This window comes from Hypomesus transpacificus, chromosome 15 (assembly GCF_021917145.1).
Source record: "Hypomesus transpacificus isolate Combined female chromosome 15, fHypTra1, whole genome shotgun sequence".
Lineage (NCBI taxonomy): Eukaryota > Metazoa > Chordata > Actinopteri > Osmeriformes > Osmeridae > Hypomesus > Hypomesus transpacificus.
The window spans coordinates 5,723,237-5,736,261 of record NC_061074.1 but is presented as its reverse complement, the minus strand read 5'-3'; the positions used below and the strand labels follow the sequence as shown (position 1 = coordinate 5,736,261).

The following is a 13,025-nucleotide window of genomic DNA, read 5'->3' as shown; positions in this document are numbered from 1 at the left end:
TATCTGGCAACTACTGGAGTAAAAGTTTGCCATAACCTATGTCTTGTTTTACTGTTTCGTATAAGGCAACTGCCTTTGCAAACAACTGTAGCTCCTTGTATCATAAGAAGAAACAAAACATTCAGCAATATTACAAGTTAATCGGGGTTGATGGGTAGACAAAGTTCTGTCTTGCCAGTGTTTGCCAAGGGGAGGGGATGAAAGAGTTCCCATGTTTCGTATTGTCGCCTCTAATCTTTCCTCTCCAACCAGCAGCAAGAGACCGTTTTAAAAGGCGTTTCCATCCCTGTATTTACTTGAAAAACAGTGAACCCTTTTGATAGAAGAGAAATTTGAAGACATGCAGGCGGGACAACTGAATGCCCACTCATGACACAGCATCATTTAACGCTGACAAAATGTATTTATTTCTCTTTGTTGTTATGACGAAAAAATGCACGTAACTCATTTGGACGGAATGTAGCTGCACGTGCAATATAAAAATCAGAAAGGTAATTTTTTTTCTTTTTCGTAAAGGTTCATATATATTTTTGGGAAACACTGGATTACCGACAGTCGTAAACTGTATTGCCAAGCAACGGAGGTTGATGCGAGTAATTGCCGTCAGGCATTTGTAGTTGCGTGGTCACTAGGAGTCCTATAATATACGCAGGCTAGTTAGATCGATTGAGCACTAGTCTGCTTACAGGGGCTACTCTCACTCTCGCTACTCAATCAGTTTCGACACACTTGATACCTGGTTTGAATTGATCGTTGTTATAGCTCATGTTAAGCTGACCTACCTGAAAAGTGCGACCATTTGTCTGTTGAACTGAAAGAAATGGTGGGCAGACTAAATTTGCCGAATGTGTGTGACGACGATCCACTGGATATGAGCTGCAAAGCTGAACGGGCACTTGACAGCCCGGACTCCGGACTACCTCCAAGCCCCAGTCCTAGCGCTTGGCTATTGTCCCCGTGTGGCGATAAAGGAGCAATAAGTCCAGTTTCTGAAGACGAGGGCAAAGGGTCAGGGTTGGTACGTATAACTTTTAACAACTGTATACAAATGTCGTATTATTCCTAACTTGTTACCAAAAAAATGGATAGGCTACATTTCGATCAAACTTGCAAAACGTTGTTTCGGACTTTTGCAAGTTGCATTTGCAATATTGTTTAATGTAATTATACTAAATTGACATGCCAGAGCCTGTCATGTCAATGAAAAAGATCGATAATAGTTTTTAGCATCTCTGGTTTGTCTTGGGCTTGGGAAACTGGGTCACGTAAATACTAAATTGGGTCAGTAACGTTACCACCTCCACCAAATCCTTTCTCCATATGTGTGTTGACGGTCGGCTGACTTTGCTTTGCAGGTTCCAGTTTTACCAATTGGATCTGTTCCCCAGCTGCACCCGTTGTCTTACGGAGAGGGAATAGAACTGGATCCACTACCGCCCAAGGAAATACGGTAAATGTTCTGAATAACTGCATGAAAAATAAGCTTTTGCCGAAGGCGTTTTTATTTGTGGTTTAAATAGGCTATCTGCAAATCAGTGTATGTAAGCTACTTACATCTTCGACTAAAAACTGTTGTAGTTAGGCCAAATGGGATACATTTTGGAGTAAGATAGTATTGGGTCACTGTATCTGTTATGGACACAGGGGTATGTAGAATAGTTTCACAACATGGTTGTACAAAAAGAAGGCCTACACTCTGCAACCAAATTCAGAATGTGCTTAGGAAAGTAAATGCCCTGATCTTTGACATTCCAGATACACCTCATCTGTGCGCTACGACTCTGAGCGCCACTTCATCCATGATATAGCCCTCCAGCCACGAGGCCTGGGTCTGGAGCACTGCAGCCAGACTGTTGTCACCCTGCCCCACAGCACCTGGAGACACTACAAGACCCAACTGGAGTTCCAGCCTCGCCAACGAGCCCAGCGCTTTCAGAGCACCACTATTGTGTACCCTAAACATGCCCGTGCAATCTACACCACAGAGCTAAGCTTCGACAGCCGCCGGCTATCCAAACGCTTCCTCTCCAGTGTGGAGCTAGAGGCTGTTGATCGCAGCAGGATACCCCAGTGAGAGTAGAAGGAAGCTGGGTAACAACTTGTTGGAGGGCTCCTTTATTTGTTGCAATGGACTATTGTGAACGATTTGTTTTTAAACTAGACATTGAACTTGGGACTATGAACTTAATAGATGATGTCAACAAAAGTATTTTTATCAAGAAGTAAAAGGCTGTTTGGAAAGTGTCGTCTTTAACATAGTTGTTTGACACCAGTCCAAAACCTGCAGTTGGGGCTGATGAAAATACTATTTTCCAATTCAAGACTCAAATATAACAGCTGCGTTTCCATGCAGGATTTGTAGTTTTTAAGGAAAGTGACTTAGGATTTGTAGAAGCAAAGGATGTTGTAAAGTTACTGTACACAATTGGGCCACAACATGGCTTTCAGGTCACAGGGTATGTGGGTGGGAATTTTGCACAAAGTTGGCTCAATGGATTCTCTAGGCATGGATAGAAAAAGATACATATATTCATGTTATCCTAACACTTCACTGTACATATTGTTCTTAATTTAGAAAATGTTCATCATAGATAATGTAATGCAGCTAGTTTCCTTTTAATCTGTATTCTGGGAGAGTGGGAAGTGCTTTTAAATTAAGTTTTTAATGGACTGAAGCCATAATGGATCATAATTGCTCAGATGGTTATTTGAAGGTTTAATATTTGCTGAGACTGACTGGCTTTTTACTAACATGTTATCACGCACTATTCAATTAGTAAGTTATACTCTCCTGTTTGGCCAAGAAGTCTGATAAGTCTCAATTTCATGTATCACCTCAATATTTGTAGTGATTCAAGGGTATCCACGCTCCTTGTCCTATAGGGACATACTTTGAAGACTTAACCGTGTTTGTGACACCTGTTTGCCTCATTGAAGTTAAATGATGTACCTGGATTTAAAGCTGTATGTTTTTAAATGTGTTTAAAATAAAATATAATATTGTTGTCATATTATTTCATAATGAATGTAGTGCCATGCAAAAATAATAATAATAATTGGGTACATTATGACAAGACATTTTGAAAACGATTGAATCAAGTAAAAAGGCTATTGGAAGACACAATGAACTGATGTTTTCTCATTGTTTCAACATTTATGCCCTCTACAGGGTAAGACTGTTCAAGATGTTTCTTAAAAATTACAGCCGACATCATTCTTGATTTTTAAACTTTTTCATCCATAGGGCTTAGCGTGCAGTGGTCTGTTCAAACCTGATGAATGACAGATGCTGCATTCTTGAAAGATAATATTCAGATTATTCATAAGGATTCAACTAAATTGTCACACATATTCTTGTGACAAGTGTGACACCTATAGGTGATGCTGAGTAGTGACACTATTGCTTTCCAGGTGGAGGAAACTTGCATCTATGTTTCCAAGCACCCCATGTGACGAATCCAAGTACCGCTGTCTTCGGTTGGCTTTGTACACCTCTATCCTCTCTGCCTCAGCCACAGGATCTCTGAGGATACTGTCCCACCTTAGGGTCTCCCTGGCTGGGTTGCAGGGCTCAAGCTGGTCCCCTGCAAGGTGTTCCTTGGTGGACTCGAGCACTCTCCCAGACGATTCTTCCTTGTGCCTCCCTCTCGCTTCTCTCTGTCCTTTCTCAATTTGAATGATGGTTTGACTCTTAGCCTTGGTCTTTTTGTTCAATGTTGTTTTAGACAAAGAGGAGGAACTTTTGACGGACTGCTCAGCGGTGAGTTTATCTGCTGCAAAGTGACGTTGGAATTACTGTCAGGGTTTATCCAATTATTTGAAACCTCAAAACAGTCAACATTTGTATTATCCATTCCAAAACATAGCCTTGCCTAAACGTCATCTATTTTCCTCAAATCTGTTTTTTTCAAGTTGCTTGAGGTTAGGCATACCTCATGAGTTTAGGTGTAGGCAACCCCATTGTTTGTGTCTAGGAGGTCCAAGTCTTGGTATAGATAGATTTGCTCAAAAAATTTGGTTTCACTATTAGCCTACTCCCAATTTTACAGGTTTTGATGTGTTGAATTTATAATTTGCCCTTGTTATGATATCCTTAATTTTAGGCAAGCTCTCTTAACATTTATTAACTGTAAAGGAAAATAATCACAGACAGTGACAGTAAGATTACGTGGGTTTTTGATTGTCAGATGGCAAATTTCTAAGAAGGCAGGGATTGTGCCTACTGTATACAACGGTATGCCAAAGTAGCCTTCAATACCTGCATCATCAGAGTTCATTGGTGAGCTGTGGTTGACTTTTCTTATCGATCGTTTCTTATCCAACAGGCCTTTATCCTCTCTCCTCTTTTTCTTACTGTCTAAGGCCTCTTCAAAATATTTACATCGTGTAGTATCTACCATGTTTTCCAATATGAATCAATTGTAATATGCAACTAAAATAGGCCTATTTAGCCTACAATTTCGGATCATAGTTTTCGAAAACATCGCTCCATGGAAACGGATAAGACTATGAAGCGCGTAACAGCAACCCATGAGTGGATAATGCATTTTCTTGCAAGACTACTCTTTCAGGAATAATTTATATAGGCCTAGTTCTTGACTTGAGAAATGTGTTTCTGAAGTAGGCCCATATAGGCTATATCTCGCTAACCGTGACGCAGAGTTGTAATTATTCCTTGAGATGACAGTGTCGGAAGAAAGTGATGATGTACCACCACGTCCCCCCCCAAAAAAAAATTTAATCGTCTGCACACTTAAAGGTTGGCCTATAGGCCTATATCACAACATTTCTGAACCTGGCAGGAAGTCCTTGTTTTCCATAAAAACATGATTTTAGTGTGAAAAGAAAATATAGCAAGATCTTCCGGATACTGGCAATACTCACATGGAATAGACTTCCTTTCTCAAAACAAGGATTTACTGTCAAAAGGAAGTTATTTGTTTTTGGTCATTTTGAGCCTGTGGTGCACTCTAAAAATGCGGGTTTAGAATGGCACAATGGTGCCATCTGTTGGTACGCTAAATGTTAAATCAAATGGATCTGACGTCAACAAGGGGGAGTTCCTTGTGTCGAACATGTCCGGGCATTACAATCCTGTTATCTTCTGTCGATCATTTGCGAACTTGATGTGGTACCGAATGGCGTTCGCCGGACTCAATTTGTCTACTAAGAGTACATGTATTTTTCACAATGAGTCTAAATAATATCAAACTGCCGGAGGAACACCCAGACGATTGGGGAGACATAAGTGATGCCGAGTTACTGAATTTACAGTCAGAGCACCTCAGTGAGTTACATTTAATTTGATAAAATGTTACTGTCATACTGTGTTACTACCATAATGTGCAGGCACTATATGCTACGAAAGGGGGGTTCATGTAGGGTACTGTGTACATAAACACAGGAGGCCTATATCCACTGAGCTAGACACAATAAAGTGAATATGTAAGTAATCAAATAAACTATTGTAACATGACAGGAGTGCCAGTTATTAAAGTGCAGCCATGGCTAGGAGGGGGCAGAGTGTAGAGATCAGGGTGTGAGTGTTTGTAGGTGAAAGAACATGGAGAGTTTGTATGCGTGTAAGGGCTCTGGGGGCTCAGCTAGGGGTGTGAGGGGGTGAGTGATGAGTTCAGATGGCCAGGTTCAGATGGGTGACAGCCAGGGGGAAGATGTTTCTGTGTGTGGTGTAGGCTTGGTGGCTCCCGTGCTGGCTCCCAGAGGGCAGAGGGGAGAACAGACAGTGGAGTGACTGTTTATGACTGTTTCGTGTTTACCCTTTACAGTTGGGTGCAACCATAACTATATGAGTACAGACCTTGTATGCAAAGTATGTTTTGTTCATGGTCTACTTATCAGAAGTCTACAGTATAATGTGTCTTTCATTCTGTTGTCCTTATCAATTGATAAGTGCTTCAAGTGTACATTACTAAAATGTGTTTTTGACTCACTTTAGCTCCCTCTGTGCGATGTAGTGGCACGAGTGAGGCAAAGGCAGAGACCCATTTCAACCAGAAACATGAGAAGATCCCCAAACTGAAGTAAGTCAACCTGTCTGCATGCATAATCCGACTGTTTGATATCCATAGGTATGACAGTTTGCGATTCCATACATTTTGTTGGTGCTTGCTCTTCTTGATTGTATGTCTTTGTGTCTCTGTCTGTGTCAGAGCTGACTTCTTTTTGAAGGTTAAAGCAAGATGGAGTCAGGATGTATCTATCCCCAACGTTAGACCAATGGATAGATTTAACAAATCTCACTTCTCTGTGACTCAGTTGTGTGCCCATTCGTGGTGTGAGATACATATGATTTATGGCCTCTTGAAGCCTCAGGTGAGACGGAAAGAGATGCAGAGAAAAGAAGTGACAACTGGGGCTAGCATTCATCTATCTAGGGGTAAGCATATGTATATGGACAACACATCATTTTTTATGTTGAAAAATAAATAAATGTAGATTTTCAGAATGTGTTGACAATATATTATTTAAAAAGCACTGGCTTTTTTTTTTACTGAAAATGTATGTGGTTTCTCCTTCATGAATGTTGCCACAGACATGACTGTTTAGTTATAGGTGTAGGAGTTCACATGATAACCTTGTGCCCTACTGTGATTAGAACAGGAGGCACACCCTAATGTTGTGAAAGTGCCGGTCATCACCAGAGAAGACAAAGAGGCTGTACTTTACCTCAGCATGCTGCAGAAAATAAATGCAATTCATGCAGGTATGGTTCTAATTAAGACTAACGTTGAAATAATAATGGAATGAAAAGAATGTTTGAAGTATCATTTTTTGGTGTTTCCCAGGACAGCATGTGAGAGAGTTCCCAGTCTTTGGAGTGTTGGAAGGGATGTTTCTTTCAGGCATTGTTGATGACCTGCGGCGTAGTGACTCCGGTGAGCTGGCATTAAGTGACCTGAAGACTCGTAGGCACAACTCTTTCCCCTGCCCCTCACAGGCCAGGGGTCATTTCTTACAGGTAGCTTATATGTCACAGAATAAACTCATACTGACTTGTTTTATTCAAATATCACAGTTATAAATAACCTATGAAAACATTTTTTTTTGTTAATTGGTAATTTTTTCATAGTCCCTCTCTTGTTCTGTATTTTAGGTTGGGCTGTACAAGCTTCTGTTTGACTCCATGGTTAGTGGTCAGTTAGATAGGGGCCGCATAATCCTGTACCTCCAGGCTCGATGGCTAAAGCTCCAACAGGCCCTGGGTGACAGAGTCCAGGAGCAGGTCAAGACCATGGGCTACTCTGCAGCCACACTGGAGGAGCTCCTGGATGTACTTCTGTCTGTCCTAGCCTCCAGCAACATACAAGAAGTCAACAACCTACTTGTTGAATATCATCACCAGAGCACTGGAAGCCACATTGGGACCAGGAAGGTAGAGTTTCAGGAAACCCAACTCAAAACTGAGCTCAGAGGGTACTTGGCCTACTGGAGAGGGGAGAGGGAGCCACAAGGGGTGGACATTGAGGATGCCTGGAAGTGCAGAATATGTCCTCATGAGGAGATTTGTGATTGGAGGAAGGGTCGGACTACAGACTACAGCAACAAAAGAGCCAAGTTACATAGTCCGAATAGCCCTCTCTCTGGTACGTAAATCCCTGCTAGTAATGCCATTTATAGTCCCAAACTGGAGGGTTTTAGATTGGATCCTGTGTTAGATACTTTTACTTTACGGTGGATACTGATGTGTTGGATGGTCCCAAGTTGGGTTTTTCCCGGGACGGAAGCACTACATTGGAGAACTCTGTTGGGTACCCAATAAACAAAAAAGGAAATCATAAACCTTTCTCCTATCAAGTATCAGTAACACAACTCTGATGGTTCAAAAGCATATATATGATCAAAACAAGTTGTAAAATGAGCATTCCTGTTGTAGGCTTGGACCACCCTGGCCACCTTTTCATGTTCTAAACATTTAAGTTACAGGGGGAGTTTAGTACATCTCTCTTTGTAGTTAATGTCATGTAGTTAAACACTGACAACGTGTCAGTGTTTTTACACACAATGGGTTTACCTCTTTTATTAGTTGTCCTGTATGCTTGTGTGCTAATAAACATGGGATAAGACAATGTTAACCATTGTACTTTCTCTTCTTTTACGTTTTGTCTAAAAGTAACAAAACACACATTCACTTTGTACTCTTACCATTTTTGCTGTGTCAGGTAGAACCCCTAGATGGGGCTAGACATCTAAACATAACTGATTTTCCTAGATGTCTCCTCATTCCCTCCAGGCAGAATTCTCCCTAGACTGCATACTTGATTCTAATATCCTGTACGTTTGAATATTCACCATATGGTCTACCAGTCCTTGCTCTCTTGCTCTAGTTTCTGAATTCTCTTTATTTTGGCAAACCAGTGAGCAGAGTTGGATGTAGTCTGTTTATCTGAATTATTCCATAGCTCATTGAATCAGTGTTTGAAGCATACAGTTGACAGGGATATTATGTTTAGTAAGGGAGAATTTGTTGTTGCAAGGACACGACCATCTGGTTTGTGTCCTCATTATCACCTATAACACACTGTAAGCGTTCTGAAAGCACACATCTGGCCACTGGAACAGCCAAAGCAGAGACTTACTCCATTGTGCCCTCAAATGGTTTACAGTAGAGCTGAAGGGGAGCAAGGAAATATAGAAGTGTGTTTTAGAAAACATCACTGTTAGTAACAACTTGAAGTGTTTTACAGTTTTTTTGAGTGAATTCTGCCATGATATGACTGAGCAAGGCCAGAATGGCTTCTTATTGTAGTATACTTTTAACTGCAGTGTAACAACATTGTACTACTCACCTTGTGCTATGCATTCTGAGGAACATCATAACTCAGTATTTAGACCTAAACCTTGGTACAGAGTTTACACTGAGCCCCTACGAGACACAGTCAAATAAAGTGTGCATTCAGTTAAGAGTTGTAAAAGGTGTTGCTCTACTATTATTATATATAGGCTATATATATATATATATATATATATTTATATTCTAACAATTTTGTTCAAAGGGGGTATTGAATGTTTCACAAGTGGTGTGGTTGCAACTCCTGTGACTTATTAAGGTCTCTGGGAAATTTGAGTTGCAATTATTTATTTTTACCAAGGTAATCATTGTCTAAACAATCAGAAAAGGCGTGCTTATTCCTCAGATGGACCCCAGTAAACGTGTGCAGATCAATAGTTATGTAAAGATCTTCCAACTAAATTGAGTGAACATTTTAAAGCGCGTGGCACTTATTATAGATTTTTTTTAAGGAAAGGAACAATGCACATGCACACATCCCACTATACAAAGACACACACCTTTTACACAAATTATCAGCCATCTGAATGAATGTGATGCCATCTCAGCTACCCCCCCCCCCCACACACACACACACACATATACAAATTGATTAGCAATGCATTCAACTGTAAGGCAGACTGACGAATCAGAGCCTGCTATCAACTGGACTGTAACCTGGTATGGGGAATGATGTCTGCAGAGAGTGTTTGTTCTGTACTGCTGTAAATAGGATGATTCAACTCCCCCCTATGTACCCATACCCTCCTCCATCTGCTCTCCCAGACATTAATGAAGTTACTCCAGCCCTGAAACGACACTCATTCAGGCCCTTAAAAGCCCTGTGCTGCTGTTCCAGCCGGAGTAAAGTGCTTCCTCGCCAGTTCATCCTTAACCTCCCTCGTTTCACAAACACCTGCAGAGACCCTTATGACTAATGTGCTCTAACAGATCCTGGTAGTCTCTGTGTTCATCTAGTCTCTATATGTCTCTGCTGTCTCTTAATGTCTCTTTCTTTCTACCTGCTCCCCTCTCTGTCTCTTTGGCCTTTCACCATCTCTGAGTGCTTTTCAGCTCCCTTTCTCCACTTGCTTTAGCAGGTTTTTCATTTCAGTCTCTTGCTGGCCTTTCCAATGAATTTGGATGAAGGAATTTGAGAAACTCAGCAGTTAAAAATACAATAGGAATTGCTCTCGGATGACTCAAAGAATGTTTGCTTTTAGGCCGGCCGGCTGACTGAATACAGAAAGTGAGTCATTCAAGTAACAAGATATTTGTTTTTTAAGGCACAATACAATTCTCTTTTCTAAATTTTCACCAACACAACACTTAAAGAATCATGAGCTACTTACACTCCACCTCAAAAATTGATATCCATCAATTCTGCGTCTCAAAGCTTTTTATAAACTTCACTCTTCCTTTCATGTCCCTGTTGCCCTAATTACATTTAAAAAGGCAAAGCCCTTAACTGGAACCTAAGGGGTAATATGGTACAACTGACAATGCAAGCACTGTATCACTTCAAGGAAGTGGGTATATCCATATCAGAAAAATGTATACCCAACTTGATAATTCTCATGCAAGCAAATTAGATATCTCGCTCTGCAAGGTATTGCTTTCCGCTCAAGGCATGGAATCATAGTTTTACTTCAGCGTACTGTTAAATAGAATTTGTAAGACGTTGCGTAAAACATTATACCTCTGACTATATGCCCAGGCATAAATCCATACTTGTGTCTTAGTTGGCTCACTAGCTGTGGGTACAACCTGAAGACTACAGTTATATGAATGTTCTTCTGATTGTTGTTGTGATTCTTATGAGGCGGTTGGCCTCACTTGTAGTACATATATTTTCTTTTAAATTCCCAGACGGCTCAAAACAAAGCAGATATTTTGCAACGTTGGTAGAAACATTTTAATCTCATCTTTATAGTCATGGGGGTAAGGGGTATGTGGGGTTACATCATAAATTTTTTTAATCTAAACGTTTGCCAAATGGAAGATTGTTTTGTGGTGAGCTTACTGCTTTAAGACGTCAGTCCTACTCCCATGGAATCCATGGAGAACATCCCCTGTGTGTCTATTCATCTTGCTAATGAGGATACACTTATCACATTTTACTGGGAATACAGATAGGACTTTTGGACCAATGCCCATAACTAATCGAGGCTTTTACAGTGCTACATTGGCATTAAAATAAGCTTAGGTCTCTCTGGTGCACAACTATTACTGAAAGAAATGGGCTTTGAATTACCCGGAAAAGAACCACTAAAGGTAAAAACAACTTAATGAAAAATCTTGACATTAATAAAAATATATTTTAGCCAATGAGATTTATGTGGACCATCATGTACATCCATCAGGTAGTTGTGAATCCATAACACACACCTTCTCCCTACGAAAAAAAACAGGAGTGAGAGCTTGTTGTTAAAACTAAGTGAGACCTTTTCATTGTTGACATAGCAAGCACATCTACGGCCGTCTGGCCCATGTTGTTTTGTTGCACTTAGTCTTTTTCCATGCCTGAGTACCACAAAGGTTCCAACCTCAGATCAGCTCTGTTATTCAGTAAGAGGCAGTGGTCACACTGCATGGTCACACGGCATGCAGGCCTGGTGGCTGACGAGGGGTTCTGACGTAGGGATTGACATTCTATGGACGCTGTCAGTGCGAAGAGGAGGGGCTGAACAAAACCATAAAAGACAGGATGCAAGGAGAGTGCACGTGTGTGTGGTGTATATTTATGTGTGTGTGGTGTATACTCATGTGTGTGTGTTTGACAAAGAAAAGTAGATAAAGAGAGCACAACTGTACATGCTTGAAAAACCATAGTGTTGTCTTTGTAATGTGTGAAAGTGTAAGTATGGTTATTTTGTGTGTGTGCCTTTGAGGGTTAGGGGGTGATAAAGCATGTGTATATACAGCATGCATGTGTGATATGTAAGGGACTGAAAAGAAGACTATGGAAGTGTCCATATTTTTGTGATTTAATTTATTGGATCACAGTGGGTAGACGTGCGTATTCTGTCATGCATGACAAGCAGGATTTGTGGCTGACTGGCTAGTTGATGTCCATATGGGGGCTAATAGAAGGGCTGTTGTTAATAGCAAAGCGTCTGGAATATTTGTCAGCCAGTAATCTGCCATCTGACACACATCAACATAATCATGACCCTCTGGAAGCATGTCCGTACAGCACGGATCATTTGGTTTCATCAGCAGCTCTCTGTGTTTCTGAGCTAGGAAATAAACAGTGAATCGAAAGATATTGCTTTGAAATTTATGGCATTACTTGTGCCTCTTTCAATTAGCACAATTCATTTTTGCATAATTGATGGTACATATAATCATTGATGGTACATGTATGGACGTTGTGAAAAGAGTGTGCTTTATTATTCAAACCATTTGTGTCACTGAAATGTAATGCCAAATGTACCCTCAAACACACAATCCGATAGCTCTGTATTTTAGTACAATTTGAGAAACTGGAGGCTAAATGTAGTTGCTGTTTTTGAAAAGCCTAGTTCTCCAGCCCACTCTGTCCGAGACATTAGAGCACCAAGTTGTGGTAAAAGCCCAGGCGTGACACTGGGTGATGAATGGAGAGCTCTTCTATGAGAAAGCATTCCCTTCCAGCCCTTTCCTTTTATTGGTCGTTTTTTTCATTTGTCATAAAATCTTTATGCCACTTGTCCTTCTGTCTTTTTTGTGCCTTTTCTATTAACAGCCCCCCCCCCACCCCCTCTCCTTTGTTTGATTCAGGTAATCTATTGTAGCTTGTCCCCTACCTTGTACAAAATAACTGGGCTCAGATGAACAATGATGTTCCCTTTCTTCCAGAATTTTTACTTCCACAATTGCAACATTAAAACCACTAAAACACAAGGCCATACACCACATATTTAACTCTTATCTTATCACAGTGCCGCGTGTTTTCATAAGAAGCGAAACACTGTCAAGACCATCTGTGGACTCCAGAATTACAGTATGTCTGACATGCAGACAACCAAAAGAATAGCATGCAATAGTTTACTGGCTGACAAATTGTTTTGGATGTATTCATTTATGTTGGCATTTTGACATGGCATGTGTTGAGTGATGTCTCTGGTAGGGGTTATTGTGAATTCTAGTCCATTTTCATTAAACATTGTGACAAAAATGTGACACTTGTAGCATGTCTGCACAGTGTCATTTTTCACAGCCTTGACTGGCTGCACTGGATGTAAACAGGACAAGA

The 13,025-nt window shown here is 40.7% G+C and overlaps 2 protein-coding genes across 3 annotated transcripts; both read left to right on the top strand.

The window, feature by feature from the left end:
* Window positions 1–32: 32 nt before the first annotated feature.
* On the top strand, window positions 33–3,022 carry rflnb (refilin B). Of its 2 annotated transcripts, XM_047035321.1 has the most exons (4): window positions 33–491; window positions 819–1,018; window positions 1,356–1,450; window positions 1,756–3,022. In XM_047035321.1, exons 2-4 carry the CDS (start codon window positions 821–823, stop codon window positions 2,072–2,074), a joined length of 612 nt encoding a protein of 203 aa, XP_046891277.1. In that variant the 5' UTR covers window positions 33–491; window positions 819–820; the 3' UTR covers window positions 2,075–3,022. The 2 variants fall into 2 exon arrangements, with proteins under 2 accessions (XP_046891277.1, XP_046891276.1); XM_047035320.1 differs by having other exon boundaries at window positions 33–1,018.
* Window positions 3,023–5,074: 2,052 nt separating this feature from the next.
* On the top strand, window positions 5,075–8,147 carry exo5 (exonuclease 5). Its single transcript, XM_047035804.1, has 6 exons — window positions 5,075–5,287; window positions 5,957–6,041; window positions 6,171–6,397; window positions 6,617–6,724; window positions 6,807–6,979; window positions 7,115–8,147. The coding sequence occupies exons 1-6, from the start codon at window positions 5,191–5,193 to the stop codon at window positions 7,610–7,612; spliced, it is 1,188 nt and encodes a 395-aa protein (XP_046891760.1). The 5' UTR covers window positions 5,075–5,190; the 3' UTR covers window positions 7,613–8,147.
* Window positions 8,148–13,025: the final 4,878 nt, after the last annotated feature.